This window comes from Salvelinus sp. IW2-2015, linkage group LG4q.2 (genome assembly GCF_002910315.2).
Source record: "Salvelinus sp. IW2-2015 linkage group LG4q.2, ASM291031v2, whole genome shotgun sequence".
NCBI lineage: Eukaryota > Metazoa > Chordata > Actinopteri > Salmoniformes > Salmonidae > Salvelinus > Salvelinus sp. IW2-2015.
The window spans coordinates 9,701,969-9,727,967 of record NC_036843.1 but is presented as its reverse complement, the minus strand read 5'-3'; the positions used below and the strand labels follow the sequence as shown (position 1 = coordinate 9,727,967).

The following is a 25,999-nucleotide window of genomic DNA, read 5'->3' as shown; positions in this document are numbered from 1 at the left end:
CTCCTAATTACTACCGCTGGTTCAGCCTCCTTTTTTTCAAGTCCCAGCTAAAGGCACACTTACAGAGGTGTAAATTACTTAGGATGAAGCAGGAGTTACCCAAATCAGATGGGTAAATATTTTTCACCTGCCAGAAAGTAACATGTCCCTTCTAAACCAGTCATGTTAAACACAGTAGACCATCTAAGAAGGCAAGGTCTCCATCCCACCACCATCTGGTCTCTGTTAGGAGTTTGGCCCTCACCCAGGTGTGGCTGGAGGGTAGGGAACCATCAGCTGTGTAGTGAACTCCACATCACGACCCCAGGCCGGGCCCTGGCCTGGTGCCAAAACAAGCCCCCCAGCCAGCCTGCCCTGGGAGCTCCCTTATGGAGACCTCCACCGTGGTGGTGGAAACCCCCCACTAACTCAGACTATCACATTCTCTGAGTGTGTTACTGCAGACCCTAACTGGGTATAACTAGTGGGGGGCGGCCGCATGAAAAAACATGTTCACAGTGGGGGAAAGAAAAGGAACAAACCTGTCAACTGGGCAATATGTAAAAACATATCCTCACTGAGCCACATCTAGGAAATTATATGTGACGGAATTGAAGTAATGTCTAATATTAAAACTGTCGGTCGTAAGTTTCAACCGGGAGAGCGGATTTGGTGTCTTGAGTTATGGTTTCTCAACAACACGTCCTTGTTGAATCAGGTTGATGTCACAGCAAATATATGGCAGGAATTGGTTTGACAGTTGTCCAGTGAGAATGCCTACAAGGATTTGTAAATGCTATGTTTATAGAAATGTCTGGGTCTTTGTGTGTCTGGTCTGGTATGGAATCAAGATATGGTTTTAAGAGGTTTTCAGAGTTCTTGCCCAGCTAGCATATTTGGTTCCTTGGAAGTTGTGGGAAAGTACATTTTTGGTTTCCCATTGGTTCTGGGAACGAAGCCATAAGTTCAACTTTTTCAAGTGTTCTCAGAATGAAAATGAAAATTTTGCCTGTACTGGGAACATTCATTTTTAGTTTGCAGGGAGGTTTTGAGAACGTTTTACTCTGGTTTCTTGAATGTTGTCCTGGGAGTATTTATTAACGCTCTGAGAACGGATATTATAGGCTATTTGGAGGTTTTATAATAACTTACTTAAAACTTTCACTAAATGTTACAATAAGACTTTTAATAACACTTCAATCTCATTTTGGGTAAACTTTTTTGAACTCCAAGCACAGATAGGACACATGTAAATTAATTTCCTTAGGCATTAATCATGCAAACACATTTCTTTTTTATTGTGACATGGCATCAGTGAGATTTAAACATAATCTTCTTTTCTCTACCCATGGAATTGGATGGAGATAGCATGCCATGTTTTTTACGCATACAAAGCTGTTCATTTAAGTCTATTCAAACAGACCCCATTTCAAAGGAAACAAGCACTCATTAAGATCACGTGTGGCCAATTAGTGGGCGCGGCCAACATACCTGAAAACACTTAACGTTCTCTATCCTTTATCTTGTTTTGTTGATGCTGAGAATGCAATGTACAGTGCACTCGGAAAGTATTCAGACCCCTTGACTTTTTCCACATTTTGTTAATTACAGTCTTATTCTAAAATGGATTAAATTGTTTTTTCCCCCTCATCAATCTGCACACAATACTCCATAATGACAAAGCAAAAATAGGTTTAGACATTTTTGCTAAGTAAATAATAAATGAAATATCACATTTACATAGGTATCCAGACCCTTTAATCAGTCCTTTGGTAGCGATTACAGCCTCAAATCTTCTTGGGTATGACGCTACAAGCGTGGCACACCTATATTTGGGGAGTTTCCCCCATTCTTCTCTGCAGATCCTCTCAAGCTCTGTCAGGTTGGATGGGGAGCGTCACTGCACAGCTTTTTCAGGTCTCTCCAGAGATGTTAGATTGGGTTCAAGCCTGGGCTCAGGACATTCAGAGGCTTGTCCCGAAGCCACTCCTGTGTTGTCTTGGCTGTGTGCTTAGGGTTGTTATCCTGTTGGAAGGTGAACCAGCACTCTGGTGCAGGTTTTCATCAAGGATCACTCTGTACTTTGTTCCGTTCATCTTTCCCTCGATCCTGACTAGTCTCCCAGTCCCTGCCGCTGAAAATATCCGCACAGCATGATGCTGCCACCACCATGCTTCACAGTAGGGATGGCGTCTTCCAGACGTGACGCTTGGCATTCAGGGCAAAGGGTTCAATCTTGGTTTCATCAGACCAGAGAATCTTGTGCGGGCTGTCATGTGCCTTTTACTGAGGAGTAACTTCCATCTGGCCACTCTACCATAAAAGCCTGATTGGTGGAGTGCTGCAGAGATGGTTGTCCTTCTGGAAGGTTCTCCCATCTCCACAGAGGAACTCTGGAGCTCTGTCAGAGTGACCATCGGGTTCTTGGTCATCTCCCTGACCAAGGCCCTTCTCTTCCGATTGCTCAGTTTGGCTGGGTGTCCAGCTCTAGGAAGAGTCTTGGTGGTTCCAAACTTCTTCCATTTAAGAATGATGGAGGCTACTGAGTTCTTGTGGACCTTCAATGCTGCAGAAATTGTTTCGTACCCTTCCCCAGATCTGTGCCTTGACACAATCCTGTCTCGGAGCTCTACGGACAATTCCTTCAACCTCATGGCTTGGTTTTTTCTCAGACATGCACTGTCAACTGTGGGACCTTATATAGACAGGTGTGTGCCTTTCCAAATCATGTCCAATCAATTGAATTTACCACGGGTGGACTCTAATCAAGTTGTAGAAACATCTCAAGGATGATCAATGGAAACAGGATGCACCTGAGCTCAATTTTGTGTCTCATAGAAAAGGGTCTGAATATTTATGTAAATAAGGTATTTCTGTTTTTAATTTTAATACATTTGCCAACATTTCAAAAAACCTGTTTTCACTTTGTCGTCATGAGATGTGGAAAAAGTCAAGGGGCTTGACTACTTTCCGAATGCACTGTACTGTATATGTTTTTAAATAACAATCTTAGGTTCTCTGAACATTACTAAAGTTTTATTGTGGTTTTTATGGAAACTTTTCTTCACGTTCTGAGAACGAAATGTATGTTTTTAAATAACAGTCTTAGAACGTTTTCTGAACATTACTCAAGTTTTCTTGTGATTTTTTTATAGAAAGTTTTCTTAACGTTCTCAGAACAATTTGAGAACATGACGTTAAATATAACCATGAAGAAAACAGTAGGAAACATTATACTGAAGTGCTGAAATTCCCACAGAAGAACGTTGTTTCTTAACATTCTCTGAAATATTTGAAAACATTCCCAATGTCAAACCTGTTGGAGAACATTCCTAGAACATTACCAAAATTGAAATTAAATGTAACCATGTTTGAACTTTTAGGAAATGTTCTGTTAAATGAATGAAAAACTAAGAAAATTAAGTTTTTTTACTAAGTTCCTTAAATGAGGATGTTTCTTAAATGTGCTGAGAATGTTCCAAAGCCAAGTAACTATCCTGCACCATTCACAGAAAGTTGTGGGAAGGTTGTATACAAAATAACCATAGGACAACTATGGTCTCACCAAGCTCTGAGAAACATTTGGTTCTCAGAACGTTATGTGCTATCTGGGTGTCCTGTTGTGGGTTTGGCCTAAGGTTTGCTCTTGGCTCAGATTCTGCCTTGTTGTTGTAGAAGATGGATGGTAAACACAGTTGTTTTTTCTGTTTTGTGTTGTTTAGTAAGTAACATCCGTCTAAAAGAGTTTGCTGTTATGTAATAGAATACTGAGCAATAATTTGTAATTATTTTTGCTTGAAAGTCCCCTTAGTAAATGTTCTTTGAAGTATCATCATTAAAAATAATACATTGTTCAATGTTGAGAAAATGTCTTATGTTATTGTTATGTATATAAATTCTGATCAGGCTTTTAAGTCCGTGTTTGTCAGTGTTGTCTGATCCAACCACTGGTTTTATTGATGGTTGTCATAAGACACATAGTTCTGTGGTTATTTCTGCTTAGGTTGGCCAAAGCCATAAAGTGAAGCCAGGTGTAACTGTGGCCAATGGCTATAGAAGATTCCCAGTTTACCTTCATATTTATTTACAAGCAGCATTTAGCATAACTATGCCCCACGGATCCAAAAGGGTGCATCTGGTTTGGGGGTCATCTCTTTAGTAAATTTGCCAGATTCACATCTGTTGACCAAAAAAGCCTCAGTTCCAGAGATCAAGAGCAACCGGAAGGCCAGATGTACCCCAGCCGGGCTGATAAGACAGACAGACAGACAGGCAGGCAGGCTAGGCTGCATGTGGACATGTCTGCACAACCTGCTGCTGTCAAGACACACACACACTTCTAAATGTACTTTTCATCTTCCAATGTGTTTTACTGTAAAGCCCCCCACACTCCTCCACAAATTTATTCCATGATAAAAAAGACCTGCGGATTCCTCCTTTTGCCAGAACCAGGTTTAGAAATTATAATTAAATGAACTTATACATGTACGGTGTCTTCAAAAGTATTCATACCCCTTTACTTATTCCACATGTTGTTGTGTTACAGCCTGAATTCAAAAATATTTTTCACACCTTTCTACACATACTATCCCATAATGACAAAGTGAAAACATGTTATGAAAATTAAATACAGAAATCTAATTTACATACAGTACCAGTCAAATGTTTGGACACACCTACTCATGTCAGGTTGTAGAATAATAGTGAAGACATCAAAACTATGAAATAACACATATGGAATCATGCAGTAACCAAAAAAGTGTTAAACAAATCAAAATATATTTTATATTTGAGATTCTTCAAAGTAGCCACCCTTTGCCTTGATGACAGCTTTGTACACTTTTGGCATTCTCTCAACCAGCTTCATGAATTAGTAACCTGGAATACATTTCAAATAACATGTGTGCCTTGTTAATTTGTGTAATTCTTTCCTTCTTAATGCGTTTGAGCCAATCAGTTGTGTTGTGACAAGGTAGGGGTGGTATACAGAAGATAGCCCTATTTGGTAAAAGACCAAGTCCATATTATGGCAAGAACAGCTCAAATAAGCAAAGAGAAACAACAGTCCATCATTTGAAGAACAAGTGCAGTCGCAAAAACCATAAAGCGCTATGATGAAACTGGCTCTTATGAGGACCGCCACAGGAAAAGACGGCCCAGAGTTACCTCTGCTGCAGAGGATAAGTTCATTAGAGTTAACTGCATCTCAGATTGCAGCCCAAATAAATGTTTCAAAGAGTTCAAGTAACAGACATATCTCAACATCAACTGTTCAGAGGAGACTGTATGAATCAGGCCTTCATGATTGAATTAGTGCAAAGAAACCACTACTAAAGGACACCAATAAGAAGAAGAGACTTGCTTGGGGCAAGAAACACGAGCAATGGACATTAGACCAGTGGAAATCTGTCCTTTGGTCTGATGAGTCCAAATTTGAGATTTTGGGTTCCAACCACCGTGTCTTTGTGAGACGCGAAGTAGGTGAAAGGATCATCTCCGCATGTGTGGTTCTCACCGTGAAGCATGGAGGAGGAGGTGTGATGGTGTGGGGGGTGCTTTTGCTGGTAACACTGTCACTTAACCAGCATGGCTACCACAGCATTCTGCAGCGATACGCCATCCCATCTGGTTTGCGGTTAGTGGGACTCTCATTTGTTTTTCAACAGGACAATGACCCCAAACACACCTCCAGGCTGTGTAAGGGCTATTTGACCAAGGAGAGTGATGGAGTGCTGCATCAGATGACCTGGCCTCCACAATCACCTGACCTCAACCCAATTGAGATGGCTTGGGATGAGTTGGACCGCAGAGTGAAGGAAAAGCAGCCAACAAGTGCTCAGCATATGTGGGAACTTCTTCAAGACTGTTGGAAAAGCATTCCTCATTAGGCTGGTTGAGAGAATGCCAAGAGTGTGCAAAGCTGTCATCAAGGCCAAGGGTGGCTATTTTGAAGAATCTCAAATATAAAATATATTTAGATTTGTTTTCACTTTTTTGGTTACTACATGATTCCATGTGTTATTTAATATTGTTGATGTCTTCACTATTATTCTACATTGTAGAAAATAGTAAAAATAAAGAAAAAACCTTTAGTAGGTTTGTCCAAACTTTTGACTGATTCTGTAAGTATTCACACCCATTTGCTATGACACTCCAAATTGAGCTCAGGTGCTTCCAATTTACTTCGATCATCCTTGAGATGTCACTACAACTTGATTGGTGCAGTGGTCTAAGGCACTGCATCTCAGTGCAAGAGGCACCACTACAGTCCCTGGTTCGGATCCAGGCTGTATCACATCCGGCCGTGATTGGGAGTCCCATAGGGCGGCGCACAATTGGCCCAGCTTCGTCCGGGTTTGGCCGGAGTAGGCAGTCATTATAAATAAGAATTTGTTCTCAACTGACTTGCCTAGTTAAATAAAGGTTACGTTTAATAAATTAAATTGGAGTCAAGCTGTAGCCAATTCAATTGTTTGGACATGATTTAGAATGAAACACCTGTCTATAAGGTCCTACAGTTGACAGTGCAAGTTAGAGCAGAAACTATACCATGAAGTCCAAGGAACTGTCTGTAGATTGTGATGAAGCATATATCTGGGGAAGTGTATAAAACAATTTCTAGAGTGTTGAAAGTTTCCAAAGCACAGTGTTCTCCATCATTGGGAAATTGAAGAAATATGTCTGGAGGAAACCAGGCACAGCTCTAACATTATTCCTACCATGAAGAATGGTGGTGGCAGCATCATGCTATGGGGATGCTTTTCAGCGGCAGGGACTGGGTGACTGGTAAGAATAGAGGGGACAATGAATGGAGCCAAATACAGGCAAATGCTTGATGAGAACCTCCCGCAAACGACCTTAGACTGGGGCAAAGACTTTACGTTCCAACAGTATAATGACCCCAAGCATACAGCTAAAGCAATTCTGGAATGGCTTCAGAACAAGAATGTGAAAGTCCTTGAGTGGCCCAGTTAAAGTCCAGACTTGAATCCCATTGAAAATCTGTGGAAAGACTTGAAGATTGTTGTTTCCCGCCGCTTTCCATCTAAATTAAGAATTGGAGAAAATCCCCAAATCCAGATGTGCAAAGCTGATACAGATATACCAAAGATGACTCAAAGCTGTAATCACTGCAAAAAGTGCTTCTACAAAGTATTTACTCAGGGGTGTGAATACTTATGTAATTTGGATTTCTGTATTTCATTTTCAATAAATTTACAAAAGATTCTTAACATGTTTTCACTTTGTCATTCTGGGGTATTGTGTGTAGATGGGTGAGAACAAAAATATATATTTAATCAATTTTGAATTCAGACTGTAACACAACAAAATGTGGAATAAGTCAAGGGGTCTGAATACTTTCTGAATATTGGCCAATATTCATTCACAATCACAATACCCTGTTTTAAACCAAAGAATGAATGAACACTTCACCAGCAAACCAGTCATTCATGAAATGAGCCAGGAATGATAAGTAGTGGGAATGCAGTCCACCTTGATGACCAATTATTGCCAAAAAAAGGGAAACTGAACATTGAATTACTGGAATTCCTCTGATTTGTATCGTAAATAGCCACAGAAACATGTTTCCAAAATAGCAAAACCTCCAGCAGGCCAAACTGAATCAAATGAGGAAGTAAAAGGTCACCTTATTAGGTGGCAGCACTTTTACTTTACTTATTGACTGTCGCTACTGTACCAGAATTGGACTCCAGTATTTTATAGATGAAAATAGTCTCTCTCTTGTTCTACTGGTGCTTCACTTAGATATCTCACTCTAATCTATGGACTGTGATATTCAAAGTAAGATTCACAGCAGGCATCTCGCAGTGAACATTATCTGGGCTACAGTATCACACAAAGTTGATCTGAGTCAACTGACCATTCAGATCTGCTGTTAGTAGTGTTTATTTTTGGTTGGTTAGAAGGTTTAATCCTCACATATCAAAGTTGCCATTTAAATCCTGACCAACAGGTGTTTACACACTGAGTTTGGCACGTCATGATCATAAGACGGACTTCCACCGGCCATAGAGAGAGGGCTAGCCCTTTGCATTCATACCTCCCGGGTCACTATGCATCAGTGTCATTAGGGTTGCGATGGCTTCTCCTCCTGACATGGTCTCTTTGTTAATTGGATTAATGACATGGTCTGCTGAACACAAACTGAATTTAGGACTGAATGCAGAATGCCTCTCACAGGAGGGGAGACTCCCCACAGTGCATACTGTGTCTCGCTGACCATCTCACCCCAACACAGTGAGTTTACTCAGTGCCATGGCACAAAGACTTATCGATGTCTTCTGCAGTTGAATTCATACTTGCTGCACATATTGTAGTGAAGACCAAATGGTACATGGAATGTATTTGAACATGCAATAAGTATAATCATCCATGAAATAATGGCTCTTGGTTTAAATCCTTAGCTGTCTTTGAGAGGGCAGATGAAAGGTGCATCATTGTTGAAGAGAAATAAAGTTGTGTTCAACCTTTTAAACAGCCAGTGATTGACAGAGTGAAATGCGGTAGAAAGGAGTTTCCTTTTGATTTCCTTCCAGCTTTCTTTGGCCTGCTGTGCTGCTCAGGGCCCCATCCAAACCTAAAATAACTCTTCATGCAGAAAGTCTGCCTCTCTCTCTTTCATTCCCTCCTTCCTCGCTATTTCTCTCCTTTTCCAAACAAAAATGTCCTGCATGTAGAATGTTTCTTTAATTCCATCATATCCTCACGGCTGTTAGGGATAGAGTAAAGTCTTCCAGTGCGGACAGATTTGGAGACACCGTTAGGAATGATGTATGTTTTGTTTCAAGCTGTGCTGCCCAAAATCAGAATTACGTACTTTGTAGTTACCTCATCCTACATAACATAACCTACAGAGGTGTCATGCCCATAGGGGGCACAGGGGCACATGCCCCCTCAGATTCTGTTTAAAAAATAATAATGAACATGACTAGCCACTTAGCATTTTTATGAAGTTGGCTTTAGCTAGCCCAGATAGGTTCCCAATCACCAAACCTCATATCTAGCTACCAAGCTAAGAAGCCATTGCAGGTTATCAATCAAGTTGGAGTAGCTAGCTTGTCTAACCATGCCTGCTGGTAAGGTTGGGAGACTTTAGAAAAGCAAGCAATAACTAAATATACTGAATAAGACTCACATTCCTTTCAATATTTTATCCAGATTTTGGCAGAGACGCAGAGAAGCATATTTTGTTTCTTTAAATAGAGAAACACCAGTCAGGAGGGTACAGACAGCTCAAGAGGTATGCTTATATATGAAGAAAAATAGACATAGAATTAAGCATAATGATTATGGCTCTTGATTTCCACCCCCCAGCCATCCTCGCATACTTTTTGCCCCCTCAGATTTTTCAGGGTATACAGTATGACACCTCTGATAACATGGGCCTATGTACCATCCTACTGAAGCTCTCATTTGGGGCCCTGTCAACTCAAGGGGAGTGAGTTCAGGTTGACTATACCTTGTTGTAAAACAGAGTCCACCTGTAATATGCTTTCCTCTCACATAAACACGTTTCCACCAGCTGGTAAAGTAAAGCATCAAGGAAATACATGTGTGAGCATTTTGGGAAATTATTTTGGCTTGTGGTACTGGTGCTTTTTTGAATATTTATTTTATTTTGTTCCAGATGCATTGGGCATGCATTGCTACAGCCCAAACACTGTTCATGATTTAGTGTGAAGACTGTCTTTGCATTCAACCACTGTATATTCAAGCCTATCATTGAATCTGACAGTGTTCCATTGCCTCCATGGCTGTGGGCCAGTTGCTCATCCTTATTCATACCAAATCTGCTTGTCAGCCAAGTCACCTGTCATTTTCATTGGGAGAAAATATTTTTATGTTCCATTCAATTGTTTGAAGAGCATACACTGCTAAATGCATTAGCTGTATGGAAGAGTTAAATATCAGGCTTGAAGGACATTATGAGCCAATATACAGTACTATTGAAAATGTCTTTGCCATGTATTGTCATCTAGCATCACACACGCATAGAGTTTAGCCTGAAATCTCTTTGAAAGAAAAGTGAATTAGGCATAAACAGTTCATGTATATAGGGCACGCTGATAAGGATCAAATCTGCCTAGAAACGTGGCTTGTTTCTTTACAGGACCACTGGAAGTTATTTAAACCACTGGCCTCTCTGGTGACGTTGTTCAGTCAGGGGTGAAGTAATTGCTACACAGACAGGCCGTCCCTGCTTTACAGGCGCACTGCGGATTAGCAGGGGGTTACACAGTTCACCGTTCAGGGGCATAACTCTCCCTGGCAGTCTGGATGGTTTTATAGGCTATTAGACAGATCCTGTAATCAATACACACACCATGTTCACAGAGCCCTATCATTACCCACACACTGGGATGGACATTCCCCAAATCAGGAGGCCTCCCTTCTCCTCACCAGCTGTTGTCTGTCTGGAGGTGGCAATCAGGTTCTGTTTGGGACTCCTCTGGCCACATGTTTTTCTAATTGCTACCATGGACCACAACATAGCTAGAATGAGTTACTGCATTGGCTGTGGATGAAGAGGTGAAAGGTTTGTTTTTCTGTTTACGCGTTGGTTTTGGTTGGCGAGCCCCTGTTGATATAGGGCCACTAGAGAGGGAAGTAGAACGCTGCTACTCTGCTCTAGCCATGGGTTGTCTGACGGGTCTAATACGTTGTTCAATGACATTTGACTGTTTCGGTTTCTTTAAGCGTGATGTAACTGGTGTCGTGATGCAAGGAGAGAGTGGATCTGTCAGAGATCTCTTAACAGAGAGACTGTAGAGAACTTTGCAAGACTTTGCTTGATTGACGTGGTTACATACACTACAACACCAAACAGTAAACTCCCCACCTCTCTGTACCCAATAGCTTTATGGCCATATGGAAACTGTTGTGATGTTATCCCCTGGAGAATGGAGTCTAAATTACACATACAGTAGTGGGCACATACCCCCAGATATCCTCCCAGAAGATTGCTCATTAAAGGCTGAAGGAGGGAGCCTGTAGGTGGAGAGATACAGTATAGCATGGCTAAAAGTAATGTACACAATGTCATGGGTCAGCCTCAGGTTACCTAAATCCCCACGCCAACTTGAGTGGAGAGGGAGTGAAAGCCCAGACTACTGTATTAGGTTGAAAAACCGCACTGTGACAGAAAAAGTGAAAAGAAATCAAAGGGGCACCTCCATTTTGTGAAATGTTATCCCATAAGGCTTTACCAGAAAGTACCACAGAACTACCACAAAGGACCAGTCATCAGTCAGTCCTGAGCTGAGCTCCCTCACTTCTACTGCTGGTAATGAATAGGCTTCTAGATGGTAGATGGTGACAGGGAGGGTGACAGGGATTATATATATTGGGCAATGGACAGTGACAATCTCTTAGGGAGATTGATTGATTGTACTGAAATGTGCAAATGCTCACTTTTGAAAACAATATAACCTGTGCCATTGAATAACATAAATACTCTGATCAAGATCAGGGGTGCTGAAATACCAGTGTACCACAATTCTGCCATGTTACTTATTTGGTAGAAAACATTTTAGACATGATTTCACCCTTCAGAGCTTTGCCTACCGTTTAACTAGCTTTAAAGACATCCGTTCACTAACAGAAGACAATAGTATTTTCCTAATTTTGTCCAATGTTGGATAGTGATGAAAATGGGGTTTAATAAAACCTCCTGGGAGCAGGTTTTTTGTTGTAATGGAGAAGGTGAGAGTGTGTGGTAAAGTTAGGGCCACGTGTTATGGTTTCTCTCTGATATCACACACATGGCTTAGTGTTCCAGAGTTTAGCATGTTTCCATTCTTAACTTTGAACAGACATTCTTCCATACATTTCCATATATTTTGAAAATCCAACTCAAAACACAAAAATGATTATCCCCACCCCCTCTTCCAGTGTTCTAGTTATGTTTGAAAGGGCCCTTGGTGGTGAGATCTTTAGTTATTTTTGTTCTCTTGTTCAAAGAGTGCCTGAATCCTAATCTGTAGAACGGCTCACTGGCTCTAAATCTCTTAATGGCACATCATCTCCTCCAACCGTAGAGAGAGGGGTACCCAAGATTATCCTGATTCCGTTCTCATTATTGATATCATTTTCAAAAGCACCAATATCAAGTTTGCGGAAGTAGTATTGTTGACCTGTGAAAGAAAATGGAGACAATTTTGTATGTGTTTGAGTTATGTCAAATATTTGGTTTCAAATTGCTTGTCCTGAATGAGAGGATTGTAAACGTTTGATGGGTTGTATTACTTTGAGGTGGAGAGAGGGGGCAAATATCTAGTGAATAGTAATGGACTGGAGACAGCCACTCTGTTGGAAACGAGAGCCCGGCCCCATACAGTGGATGTGGGCTGCTGCCTGCTGCCTTCCACTGTAGTAAAGGCTTCCCTCAGGCCTGCTGTGCTGTGGGAGCTAAGAATGCTATTTACCCAAGTTAAGGCCCTGGCTTATTTTAATATTCACAATTTAGTATGCTCATCACTAATTCAATCAAAAACTCATACAGTACAATATATTCAAATATGCTCTGCTTTTTCAGAATGGGTTTTATGGTCTGTTTTGAAGGATGACTGATCGTGTAGTTTGGCCACAGAGTGAATGTTGTTTGGAAAGCAGGGAGGATGGAGTAGACCTCAGCTGTCGTGGATTTGTTCAGGACTGTTATCCCTCTGACATTCTCCCATTCTCCCTTCCTGAAGACTGTCCTTAGATAACTTCAACTGGAGATTGGTTTTAAGGACAGAATTTCACATGCATACTGTTATTGACCCTAGATACAGTGCATTCGGGAAGTATTCAGACCTCTTGACTTTTTCCACATTTTGTTACGTTTCTAAAATTGATTAAATCACATTTTTTCCTCATCAATCTACACACAATACCCCATAACCACAAAGCAAAACATATTTTTTTTAAACATTTTTGCAAATGTATTAAAATAAAAAAACTGAAATACCTTATTTACATAAGTATTCAGACCCTTTGCTTTGAGACTTGAAACTGAGCTCAGGTGCATCCTGTTTCCACTGATCATCTTTGAGATGTTTCTACAACTTGATTGGAGTCCACCTGTGGTAAAATTAAATTGATTGGACATGATTTGGAAAGGCACACACCTGTCTATATAAGGTCCCACAGTTGACAGTGCATGTCAGAGAAAAAACCAAGCCATGAGGTCGAAGGAATTGTCCGTAGAGACAATTGTCCGATACAGGATTGTGTCAAGGCACAGATCTGGGGAAGGGTACCAAAAAATGTCTGCAGCATTGAAGGTCCCCAAGAACACAGTGGCCTCCATCAATCTTAAATGGAAGAAGTTTGGAACCACCAAGACTCTTCCTAGAGCTGGACACCCAGCCAAACTGAGCAATCGGAAGAGAAGGGCCTTGGTCAGGAAGGTGACCAAGAACCCAATGGTCACTCTGACAGAGCTCCAGAGCTCCTCTGTGGAGATGGGAGAACCTTCCGGAAGGACAACCATCTCTGCAGCACTCCACCAATCAGGCCTTTATGGTAGAGTGACCAGACGGAAGTCACTCCTCAGTAAAAGGCACATGACAGCCCGCTTGGAGTTTGCCAAAAGGCAAGAAAAGGAACAATTTGTTTTAATCCATTTTAGAATAAGGCTGTAACATAACAAAATGTGGGAAAAATTAAGGGGTCTGAATACTATCTGTACACTACCGTTCAAAAGTTTGGGGTCACTTAGAAATGTCCTTGTTTTTGAAAGAAAAGCAAATTTTTTGGCCCATTAAAATAACTTAAAATTGATGTTCTGCCTTCTAGGCAGAGTTGCAAAGAAAAAGCCATATCTCAAACTGGCCAATAAAAGATTAAGATGGGCAAAAGAACACAGACACTGGACAGAGGAACTCTGCCTAGAAGGCCAGCATCCCGGAGTCGCCTCTTCACTGTCGATGTTGAGACTGGTGTTTTGCTGGTACTATTTAATGAAGCTTCCAGTTGAGGACTTGTGAGGCGTCTGTTTCTCTAATGTACTTGTCCTCTTGCTCAGTTGTGCACCGGGGCCTCCCACTCCTCTTTCTATTCTGGTTAGAGCCAGTTTGCGCTGTTCTGTGAAGGGAGTAGTACACAGCGTTGTACGAGATCTTCAGTTTTTGGCAATTTCTCGCATGGAATAGCCTTCATTTCTCAGAACAAGAATAAACTGACGAGTTTCAGAGGAAAGTTATTTGTTTCTGGCCATTTTGAGCCTGTAATCGAACCCACAAATGCTGATGCTCCAGATACTCAACTAGTCTAAAGAAGGCCAGTTTTATTGCTTCTTTAATCAGAACAACAGTTTTCAGCTGTGCTAACATAATTGCAAAAGGGTTTTCTAATGATCAATTAGCCTTTTAAAATGATAAACTTGGATTAGCTAACACATCGTGCCATTGGAAAACAGGAGTGATGGTTGCTGATAATAGGCCTCTGTATGCCTATGTAGATATTCCATTCAAAATTAGCCGTTTCCAGCTACAGTAGTCATTTACAACATTAACAATGTCTACACTATATTTCTGATCAATTTGATGTTATTTTAATGGACAAAAAATAAATGTGCTTTTCTTTCAAAAACAAGGACATTTCTAAGTGACCCCAAACTTTTGAATGGTAGTTTATGGTCAATTCCACGATAACAGAATGATGCTGACAAATAATTAACACAGAACATTTTGCACAAACACACTTACTTGAACATTGCAGATGGAACGTTTGGTGACAGGATGACGGCACAAACAGCACAAACGGTCATTCTGTTATGCATCTGAACTGTTCTTCACGTATGTGTTTTTGTACCCATTTTCTGTGGATATTGTTAAATGTCGTCCTTGTGCATAGAGTTGCATCGTTTGTTTAACTTTGCAATCATTGTGTTTTGTTTGAGATACATTTTTAAAGTGAAAAGCCCGAGTGTCAGCATCATTCTGTTCCTGTGGAATTGGCCATATGAGATGTTTGAACTGAGTTCACAAAGTAAAGCTCATGAATGTGATTAATGCACAGAGTCTTGCATGGAGACTCGGAGTGTATGCTTCCATCGCATGACAAGTTCCAATAATGCCCACGTTTATGCACTTTTCAGATGACTGGCTCTGGATTCTGTCTCTTAAGATTGGTCCTCAGCCTCGGTCATAATTAAGCACAACAATGACCCTGCCAGGAATGTTTCCCATTTCTATTAGTGTTTCAAAGAAAATTCCTATTTTATTATTCCCCAATGCAATAATTAAACCACATATTTGTGAAATGGACGGAATGTGAGGCAATTAGTTTTAATGATGTGCAAGACAAATCTGCACGACAGCAATTACTGCGACAAAGTGTTCAACAGCCAGGCAGCCAGACAGGCAGGCCAGCCCCATGCAGCAGGCCGGACCCAGGGAAGGGAGACAGACAGTGACACTGCAGCAGCCAGGCTTGTGTGGAGCTCTAGTCAGAGTCAAAAGGACCAGGGTCAGTGCCCACTGCCCAGCCAAGTCCATTGTGAATGAATGGAACGCATGTTTGGTGCCACATTGTGTCACTTTAATGACTGCTATTGGGCGACAGAGCTGAAGAGGGTCATATATTCAGGGTCACATACACAGACTCTGACATGTACCAACCATACAGCCTGTTGATTAGGCCATTTTCTAGGCCAGTTACACAAATTGATAAGTGAGTATATGTAATTGTTCCAATTTAGATGGTACGGTGTCAATGATTGGGATGGGTGGGGTGGGGAGTGGGAGCCACTCATTTACTGAACTCTCCCTCATAATGTCAACAGACTCTTTGATCCTCAAAGTCTTCCCCAAACCCTTGTAATCTTTGAGGTTGAACAAGGCTGTGGCACCAGGCCAGCCTCAAGTCTAGTTAGTGGATGATATATTTAACTCCCTGCCAAGTAGAGACTAGGCAATTCTTATTTTATCCCATGGTGGAAACTGGAAAACTCTGATCACATACCAAGTTATACGAGTCCACACTCCACAAGCACATTTCCCTGACTGTGTACACTTCATCAGACAAGGGTATATTTCCCCCCAAAGCAGTTAAAACTAAATGCTCTAGCGAATTTGTTGGGTTTAAATAGAATAGACTTAACAATAAACCACAGGAATTTGGTCAAGGACTATTATTTAATTTTGCATTTGTTCCCCTTTGCCATCAAGTTGCAATGATTGACTGTAATGCACACTCTCTCAATGAACACATCATATCGTAAGAAAGTTGTGGTGCTGAATTCAAAACCATGTGGTGCTAAATTGCTGGCAATTTTACGTCTACTGTTAGGATACAATTAGAGAGAGCGAGAGAACAAGAGACTGAAGCCAAGCTGTTAGCTACACAGTAGAATAATTATGTTCCTCGGTGTGGCAGCCAAGGACTCAGTCTTCCTCATGCCATAGAGGACACGTAGGAGGTCCATTCTCCTCTCACATCAGACAAACTGGTCCCTGTGTCTGAACAATAACAGGAAGCCTACAGCAGGTAGACCATGCAGCCCTTAGCTACCAGCTCTCTTCACAGTGCCAGAAACAGTGGAAGCCTTCCTGCCTGCGATCTGTCAGTGTCCACGGCATCTGTGTCAATAGCATTCCACCACTGTTGACGGAGCACTGCTGTTTGCTTTAGCCACCAGAGAGTAGCAACCTGATTTAGTGTTTGAGGACAATGTCATAAATTCTGCAGTGCCATCCAGTACATACATTTGTGTCACAAGATGGAGTGGTTGTTTGCTTTGAATCGCATGCCACAGGCCTTTGAATAGTGTTCACGTAGCTGGAGTGAGGTGCAGGGAGGGGCCAGGGTTGGCCGTGTGCAGATTGTTTTGCCATGACCATGAAATTACCTCAACACTCACTGTATTTTCAGACAATTGATAAATATTGTTTATACATCAATCTTTGACCAGACAAGAAAAACAGATTGGTTTGTTTTTCAAATATAGGAATATCTGCGAGCACGAGCCATGCCATATATGAAAGGTGAGGCATTTACAGTCAGACTCATTTTTTAATGTGCTTCTTTTATGACCCTTTTAAGCTGTTTGTCTTTATAATGGCAATGACACACATTCGATTTGGAATCAGTAATGAAAGGTATTTCTAGGAAAACTGCTGAGCATTGGAACGCCAGTAGCATTAAGCACCGCCAAGGAGCTGAAGAAAAAAATCGGAGAAATCGAACAAGGGTTAAATGTAAGCGATCACATACATTTAGACTAAACAGGGCTGTTATGGGCTCAGGTGAAATTGAACATGACATTCCCTCCAGGCTCTGTACTATAAGGAAAAGCAAAGGCAGAGACACACAACTAATCGCCCCCTTGATTGAATCACTTAAAGTCAATCCGGGCCGGTGCTGAGATAATGTAGGCCATGTCTGGAGTTGCTCCTTTATGTGAAAGACCACATGTTCTAACATGACACCACTAATGATCTCCCCCCCCCCCGCAGCCGACTGCCAGCCCCCCTGCCATAACCGCGGCTCCTGCAGTAGGCCCCACACATGTGTGTGCCGCTCGGGGTTCCAGGGGGCCCGCTGCGAGGAGGCAGCACCAGAGCAGGTGTACATCCACACCGGAGGGTCCCTGAGGCGCATCCAGCCAGGCACTAACCCCTTCCAGAGAGAGCAGCCCAGGAGGAGACCTACAGAGAGGCAGGCCATAGACAACCCCAGCCCCAGGGCCCAGACAATCAGACCTGATACCACCAGACAGCCTCTTCAACCTGTGTAAGTCCACCGCTGCACTGTACCCACTTCCTGCTGGGGTATTTACACATTTAAAAATGGTTACTCACTGATCTTTACACACTGACCTAATTTATCTCTGTTTAGCTAGAGGAACTATGTGTTTTCCCAACAGAACAAGGAGAGAAATGTAAATTATCTTTTGATTGTTTGTGTTCAACATGCTTTATGCTTTAAACATACTTTAAGAGGGAAGGAAAGGAAAGGGGGATACCTAGTCAGTTGTAAAACTGAATGCCTTCAACTGAAATGTAGGAGCTCAGTAGACACTGAATATGGAATACTGGACTTACAGAAGTTTCAGTATTTGATGAGATGCATACATTCTGGATCTGTAACACACTAAATAGTGGGGTGACAGTAAAATATTCTTGGTTTCCAATCCAAGAGTACAGTAGGCCTTTGAAGTGTAATCAAAACTGATTTTCTGGAGCTAGACCACTGACATCTGAGATTTTTGTAATATAATCGCTGAGTTCAGAAGAGGATTTAAACCTCCGATGCCATTTCTTTTGATCTATGATGGCAGTCTGACATGTGAGCATGGCAGCCCTGCGGCTTTATGAAATGTTTTTGGCCCAGTGTCATGGCACACTGATATACATCTTCATTTGAACATGGAATTCGTTTCACAGTCAAACTTGGACTCAAGTGTAGAGTCTGCTGTTTATTCGGGGAGAAAAACGCTGTGGTTTAAGCTCATGTAAAAAGGAGTTATGCCTCTAAGCTCCTCATTTCTACAGTAAGAAGACAAAATTATAATTTCGCATCTATTCAAAATCAGCCTTAGTCTTACAGGAGCAGGCAGAGGAAGGAGAAAGGCACTGTACTGTACACACCCCCATGAGTTTAACTACTACAACAGTCACCTGGACAGTGTGAGAAGAAAGTGTAATAATATACTATATGATGTGTATGTACGACATACGGCGTGTGCAAAACAGAAGTTCTTTATCCTTGTATGCATTATGATTTGTGTTTGTCATTGGGTTGAATCATAGCAGATTAGCGGGTCCATATGTTAAATGTTTAATGGTTCATTCTTAATGCTGTGTAGAACCAGAGCTAAAGAACCTAGCATGACTTTCCTTCTTCACCATTAAAAGAGCTGCTCCATATTAACTCCACAGGGGGTTAAGAAGCCATGGTTGAAAAACATGAAGTTCAACATGTAGTGTGAAGGAAAACAACGTCTGATTTGCCACATAGGATTGCCACAGTAACGCTTGCCATTTGCTATGAAGATAGAAACCAGATTTGAATGAATAATGTATTTTCTTTGGGTTTGTTTAACATTATAAAAATTTCAATTTGTTAATTGGACTAGACTAACAATGACTACCGATGCACATAGCGTGACAACTGGTCCGACTAGGTCATCTCACTAAACATTCAGCTATTCTCCAAAGACCATTAATCAGACCAGAGAATGGCATCAGACTTTTGGCTTCGACAGCATTCTATTTGTATCGCAATCATTCTGGAAATGATACTCGTGCATTTCTGCTAAAAATGATTGTATTTTTTCTCCACTGTTTGCTTAAGTACCTTGTTAAGCTTGGAGGTCACTGCCAAATCTTCTGATTATGGTCGTGTTATGGTTAGAACCGTATTTCCGACTGAGGGTGTTGAAAGGTGATGCTTGTTTGTGTCTATGACTGTGCAGGCCGATTTTTTTGTTATGTATGGGAAAAGTTTATCTTGTCAAACGCTTCTCTGCCTTGGATGAGAGCCCAATGGTTTTCTAATCCTCCTGCAGTTGTATTAAGTGCCATAATTTGTTTGAGCACTGAGGTCACCCTTCGTTTTCAGCCAAAGTGTCATCTGGGTAATATCGTTCTCTGAAATCTCTGCAGTGTATTCGATTACAGTTGACATTTATGGTCCAGTACGTTCTAATTGCGAGAACTGAGAGTGCCTTTTGCAGTTATGTCACATTGTATTTCTGTTGGTGTTATGGAATTATACTGGCAAAACTGCTCTGATGCATGTAGTAGCTTGAAGTAACCCAAGTAAATGTGTTGGCAGATGTTTTCCCAAAACAGTTTTTAAATTCTTTTCCCTTGCATTGTTTCTTAGTCACGATAAATCTTTAGTTTGTAATCAATACAAGGCATGTGTCAGAAGTGCACAGTTGCTATGCATATGCTTGCTTTGATATTGACTTAGTGGACATATTTGCAACCTGAGTCACAGATCTGGGACAAATAAGAGAGCAAAGCTGCATATTTGACATTACAAGAGGCAGACACCGTTACTGAGTCACACACAACCTGGCGATGAGCAGCTTGAGCTCGCCTGTCTCTAATGGAGCTGACTAACACATCACAGCAGGTGCTGTTCATCTGAAGATGAGCCATTTCCTACTCCACAACACAAGCCTGGCCAGAGCCTGTCCAACCATTCAAATGAACGCTTGTGGATGAGTTGGCAAACACAGACGTTTAGAAAAAAATGGGGTTGTGAAGCCAGAAACAGGCCCAAACTATGAGAAGTATAGAAAACAGTGACTGTGTGGACATTTGGAAAATATTATTCACATAACCCATTCAGAGAGTGGCAGGCTCACGTGTCTGTATTTTCAGGCTACTAGAGTACTTCTTCTCAGAAGATGTTTGTGTAATGTACTGTATGTGTGGGTCCAGTTCCAGTGAGCACCATTCTCCATTCAGGCCCTGTTGTAACCCAGAGGTGGAAAAAGTTTACCCCTGGAGCAGTAGTGGACCCAGGTCTTTGTCTCAGATATCAGGTTTTGGTTGTGCTGTGGCCAGAGGCGCGGGAGCAATGTGAGGTCAGTGAGAGAGTGCAGAGCGGTGCCAAGCCGAAATTAACGGGTGAGGAGAGCTGCCTCGGCACAGATTAGAACATCCTGCTGCTTTTACCCACTCTCCTCTTCTCCGGCCGGGGAGAAAGGGCCACTCTCAACAACAGCCGCAGACCCCTGCCTCTGCCCCTGCCTCCGCTGCCTCTACTCTCCTGCCTCCAGCCTGTCCAGGCCTTTCCTGTTCTCCCTAAGAGGGAAGGTGTGAGGTATGTCTCCGTCTGGGAAACAGGTTTGGGTCGTTACGCCAGTAGCACCTTGTTACTGACTTTACCTCTATTGCCTGTTGAGTCGCGCCAAGAAAACAGGCATTATGTAGCAGCTCCAAGCAGAGCTGGGCTTAAGATGGGCCAAGTTGGCCGGCAGTGATAAGGGCATGAAGGGTCGCCTGGCTGGCCAACGTGGAGCGGTCTGGGAGTCCAGACAGCCTGCTCTCCCGACCTGCCAGTTGGCCTCCCGCGGTAATGAAATCACCCTGTGTGTGCACTGTGTCAGCAGCAGATGGGAAATGAATACTGTCTGCTGTATTTTGTGAAGTGGTTTGTCAACACTTGGGAATATCGGGACGGTCTGTAAGACATGGACGGTCTGTAAGACATTCCAGTAAAACAGGTGTAGACTTTTGCTGTGTTTAACTCAGTTTACAGTAGGCCTGTGCAGAGTACTCTGAGGCCAAACACAGACCGTTTAGATTATTCATCAAACAGTAAAGAAAGTGTGTTCATAATGTTTGTAGCTAAAATAATAAATCAGGATCATGCAACTTACTGTGTCCACCCTGACCATACTCCCACTCTAGTTCCCTACACTCCTACTGCACTCCCCTACTCTCCCACTGTCCTCCCCTACACTTCCACTGTCCTACCCTACTCTCCCACTGTCCTCCCCTACACTTCCACTGTCCTACCCTACACTCCCACTGTCCTCCCCTACACTCCCACTGCCTCCCCTACACTCCCACTGTCCTCCCCTACACGCCCACTGTCCTCCCCTACACTCCCACTGTCCTCCCCTACACGTCCACTGTCCTACCCTACACTCCCACTGTCCTCCCCTACACTTCCACTGTCCTACCCTACACTCCCACTGTCGTCCCCTACTCTCCAACTCTCCCACCCTACTCCCCTACACTCCCACCTACTCCCCTTTATTCCGACCCTTCACCTATAGTGAACTGTGTGGACCTCCCAGGGTCTGGCCAGGTCTAACGGCAGGCTAGAGATTGCCAGGTCTCTGGGCCACACTTCAGAATGAGTACATCCTTACGTGGCTGCCAAAGAAATAATCCATTCTCCCCCTATGCCGTCCCTCGTCCGCCCCGTTCGTCACCCCTGCAGTGGGATTCGACAGAGGTTCAGCGTAACACAGGCTTTCCTGTGGGGGGCTTTGCTCAGCTTAAGTAGTGAAACGTCCTTCCCTGCCAGCATGATATCCTGGTGGTCACAGCCAGTCTGTCAGCCCTTTTTATGAGGGTCAGGGCCAGCCTTGAACCACTCCAGTCCAGGCTGAATCGGTGGATCAGTGATACAGTACGGCATGGAGGACACAGTCACTGCCTCCCCTGGGTTCTTCCTCTCTCCCGTCCCTCTCTCCTTCTCTGACATCAGGCCTCCACAGGAAACGGGGCCAGGCCAGGGGCAGGGCAGAGCAGGATGTGCAGTCATCTTTCCAAAGGTGATTTCTCTCTGTGCTCCATGGTTACATAATCAAATATGGAGAGAGGAGGAACCTGGATTGTACTGTAGGACTCTGCACAGCAACAACTTCCCATCTAATGGTCTCTCCACTTGTGCTAGCTTATCTGGACTAATAGAAATGGATATGCTAACTGCAGGTTGCATTGTTGGAGCAGGTATTGCTTTCTCAGCCAAAGCTTCATGATAATTTACTCCACAAACACAATGGTGACCTTGCTGTGTTGTCCATGCAAAGCTGTTTCACTTAAAGCTCCCGAACAGTCAAAATCATGTTTTTCATGAACTTGGATGATATTTGGATGAAACCAGATCAAAGTACAATTGATTATACTTGTCCCCTCCCCCATGACAATACACTTGGATTCAGGAGGCGGGATTAACGCAGGATTATAAAGAGCGTGACAGCACAAAAAGCCTCTCATTTTGACTGCAGCACGTCAGCAAATATGATAAGAGGTTTCCCCTATTCATCTAAGGCAAAGATACTTATAGTTTTCAGCTTTCATCTGTGTCTGGCGTTAGCTAGTAACTAGCTAGCTAGGTCTTCAGCATGGATCAAAGGGGTTGGCCATTACATCAAGACACATGCCTCACGGGAGATTCATGCAAACTTCTTCACATCATTGACAGTCATGATATATGGACATTGTCTGGCATTCAATATATATATTTATTGAAATGTACCCAGACCTCACCCTGTAAAGTTTCAACTGATATTCTCCAAGATGAACCAGCTAGCTAGCTTGATAAACAGTGCCAACAATTACTTTTTTTATAAAAAAAGTTCCTATTTAAAAGAAAATACAAAAATACACATACGAACAACAACTTACAAACATCAACTACATCTCCTCTGCCCAGACCCAAATTCTCACACCTCCATCCCTAGTGCTTGCATTGTTGTTTGCCACATGGCCTTAAAGTGTACCAATTTGATTTTCTCGGTCGCCCATGCTATTTCAATAATAAATCATTTGATTTTCCCATTGTGTTAATGATGGCGGATTAATTGATTTCCAATATACTTTTTTTTCAAGATGAGTGATGAGAAGATAATCATCCAGCCCACTGGGTCTCACTACACTCCCATATGCCTTGTCATGAAATATGCAGACAGACAGATTCAAAGTTTACATTGTAATACTTCTGACAGACAACTTTCGAGCTCTGCCCATAACTTTTGGACTTCATAGCATTCCCAGAATGCATGGATTATGTAATCATTGTTAGTTTTACACTTAAAGACATGTCTCTGCCATTGTGTTTTAGAATTTGTGAATTTTGTCTCTTGTGTAGTTAATACTTGATTAAGCGTACATTTTGTTAACTGTAATTTCATTAGTTATGGTCCAACTTTCCCTCCATCCTGTGCCAACATCAGTTATTTTTAAGTCTTTGTTCCAATAGTTAATATTTTTTTCGAAGAGATTGTCAGTTGGATAGGATCTCTGCAAACTCTTGTATATCTTACCTGTCATATGGTCATCCTTATCTGACTCAAATAAGATTCCTTCAAGGTTGCTCTGATCTCCAAAAGATTTCAAATTGACATTCTGTGATATGTAACTTTTAAGTTGCATGTATTTGAACCTTTCTACATTGGTCAGTCCAAAATGACTTCTTAATTCTATCATGGAAATAAATGTATTTCCTCTTACCAAGTCATTTACAGTTTCAATGCCATTACTATTCCATGTGGACCAATTTATCGGTGAATTCTGAAAAGCTATCTAAGGATTGTTCCATAAGGTTGCTTTTTTAGGGAGTGATATTTGTTATTTCATACAGTGCATTCGGAAAGTATTCAGACTATTTCACTCCTGTATTCCAATGTCACGTTGTGTTAGCTAATCCAAGTTTATCATTTTTAAAGGCTAATTGATCATTAGAAAACCATTCTGCAATTATGTTAGCACAGCTGAAAACTATTTTGCTGATTAAAGAAGCAGAAAAACTGGCCTTCTTTAGACTAGTTGAGTATCTGGAGCATCAGCATTTGGGTGTTTGATTACAGACTCAAAATGGCCAGAAACAAACAACTTTCTTCTGAAACTCGTCAGTTTATTCTTGTTCTAAGAAATGAAGGCTATTCCATGCGAGAAATTGCCAAAAACTGAAGATCTCATATAGAGGTCGACCGATTATGATTTTTCAACGCCGATACCGATACCGATTATTGGAGGACCAAAAAAAGGCCGATACCGATTAATCGGCCGATTTTTATATATATATTTGCAATAATGACAATTACAACAATACTGAATGAACATTTATTTTAACTTAATATAATAAATAAATAAAATCAATTAAGTCTCAAGTAAATAATGAAACATGTTCAATTTGGTTTAAATAATGCAAAAACAAAGTGTTCGAGAAGAAAGTAAAAGTGCAATATGTGCATGTAAAAAAGCTAACGTTTAAGTTCCTTGCTCAGAACATGAGAACATATGAAAGCTGGTGGTTCCTTTTAACATGAGTCTTCAATATTCCCAGGTAAGAAGTTTTAGGTTGTTATAGGACTATTTCTCTCTATACCATTTCTATTTCATATACCTTTGACTATTGGATGTTCTAATAGGTACTTTAGTATTGCCAGCCTAATCTCGGGAGTTCATTAACAGCGCCATGCTTGAAGCACAGCGAAGAATGCTGGCAAATGCAGGAAAGTGCTGTTTGAATTAATGCTTACGAGCCTGCTGCTGCCTACCACCGCTCAGTCAGACTGCTTTATCAAATCATAGACTTAATTATAATATAATAACACACAGAAATACGAGCCTTAGGTCATTAATATGGTCAAATCCGGAAACGATCATTTCGAAAACAAAACGTTTATTCTTTCAGTGAAATACGGAACCGTTCCGTATTTTATCGAACGGGTGGCATCCAAGTCTAAATATTGCTGTTACATTGCACAACCTTCAATGTTATGTCATAATTATGTAAAATTCTGGCAAATTAATGACGGTCTTTGTTAGTAAGAAATGGTCTTCACACAGTTCGCAACGAGCCAGGCGGCCCAAACTGCTGCATATACCCTGACTCTGCTTGCACAGAACGCAAGAGAAGTGACACAATTTCCCTGTTAAGATTGATTGTTTTTTATAAGATAATTTTAATGCTAGCTAGCACCTTACCTTGGCTCCTTGCTGCACTCGCATAACAGGTAGTCAGCCTGCCACGCAGTCTCCTCGTGGAGTGCAATGTAATCGGCCATAATCGGTGTCCAAAAATGCATGTTATGAAAACTTGAAATCGGCCCTAATTAATCAACCATTTAGATTAATCGGTCGACCTCTAATCGCATACAACGCTGTGTACTACTCCCTTCACAGAACAGCGCAAACTGTCTCTAACCAGAATAGAAAGAGGAGTGGGAGGCCCCGGTGCACAACTGACCAAGAGGATAAGGACATTAGAGTGTCTAATTTGAGAAACAGCCTCACAAGTCCTGGCAACTGGCAGCTTCATTAAATAGTAACCGCAAAACACCAGTCTCAACGTCAACAGTGAAGAGGCGACTCCGGGATGCTGGCCTTCTAGGCAGGTGTCCTTTAGTAGTGGTTTCTTTGCAGCAATTCAACCATGAAGGCCTGATTCACGCAGCCTCCTCCGAACAGTTGATGTTGAGATGTGTCTGTTACTTGAACTCTGTGAAGCATTTATTTGGGCTGCAATCTGAGGTGCAGTTAACGCTAATGAACTTATCCTCTGCAGCAGAGGTAACTCTGGGTCTTCCATT

The 25,999-nt window shown here is 41.9% G+C and overlaps 2 protein-coding genes across 2 annotated transcripts in view; one reads left to right on the top strand and one right to left on the bottom strand.

Moving 5' to 3' along the window:
* vash1 (vasohibin 1) overlaps positions 1 to 25,999 on the bottom strand; it is a 541,933-nt gene that overhangs the window by 120,589 nt on the left and 395,345 nt on the right. The window lies entirely within an intron of this gene.
* Positions 1 to 25,999, top strand: part of LOC111962964 (latent-transforming growth factor beta-binding protein 2-like) — a 153,371-nt gene that overhangs the window by 17,700 nt on the left and 109,672 nt on the right. The window contains 1 exon segment of the mRNA XM_070443285.1: positions 17,445 to 17,721. Within this exon segment, the coding sequence (XP_070299386.1) occupies positions 17,445 to 17,721 (277 nt within the window).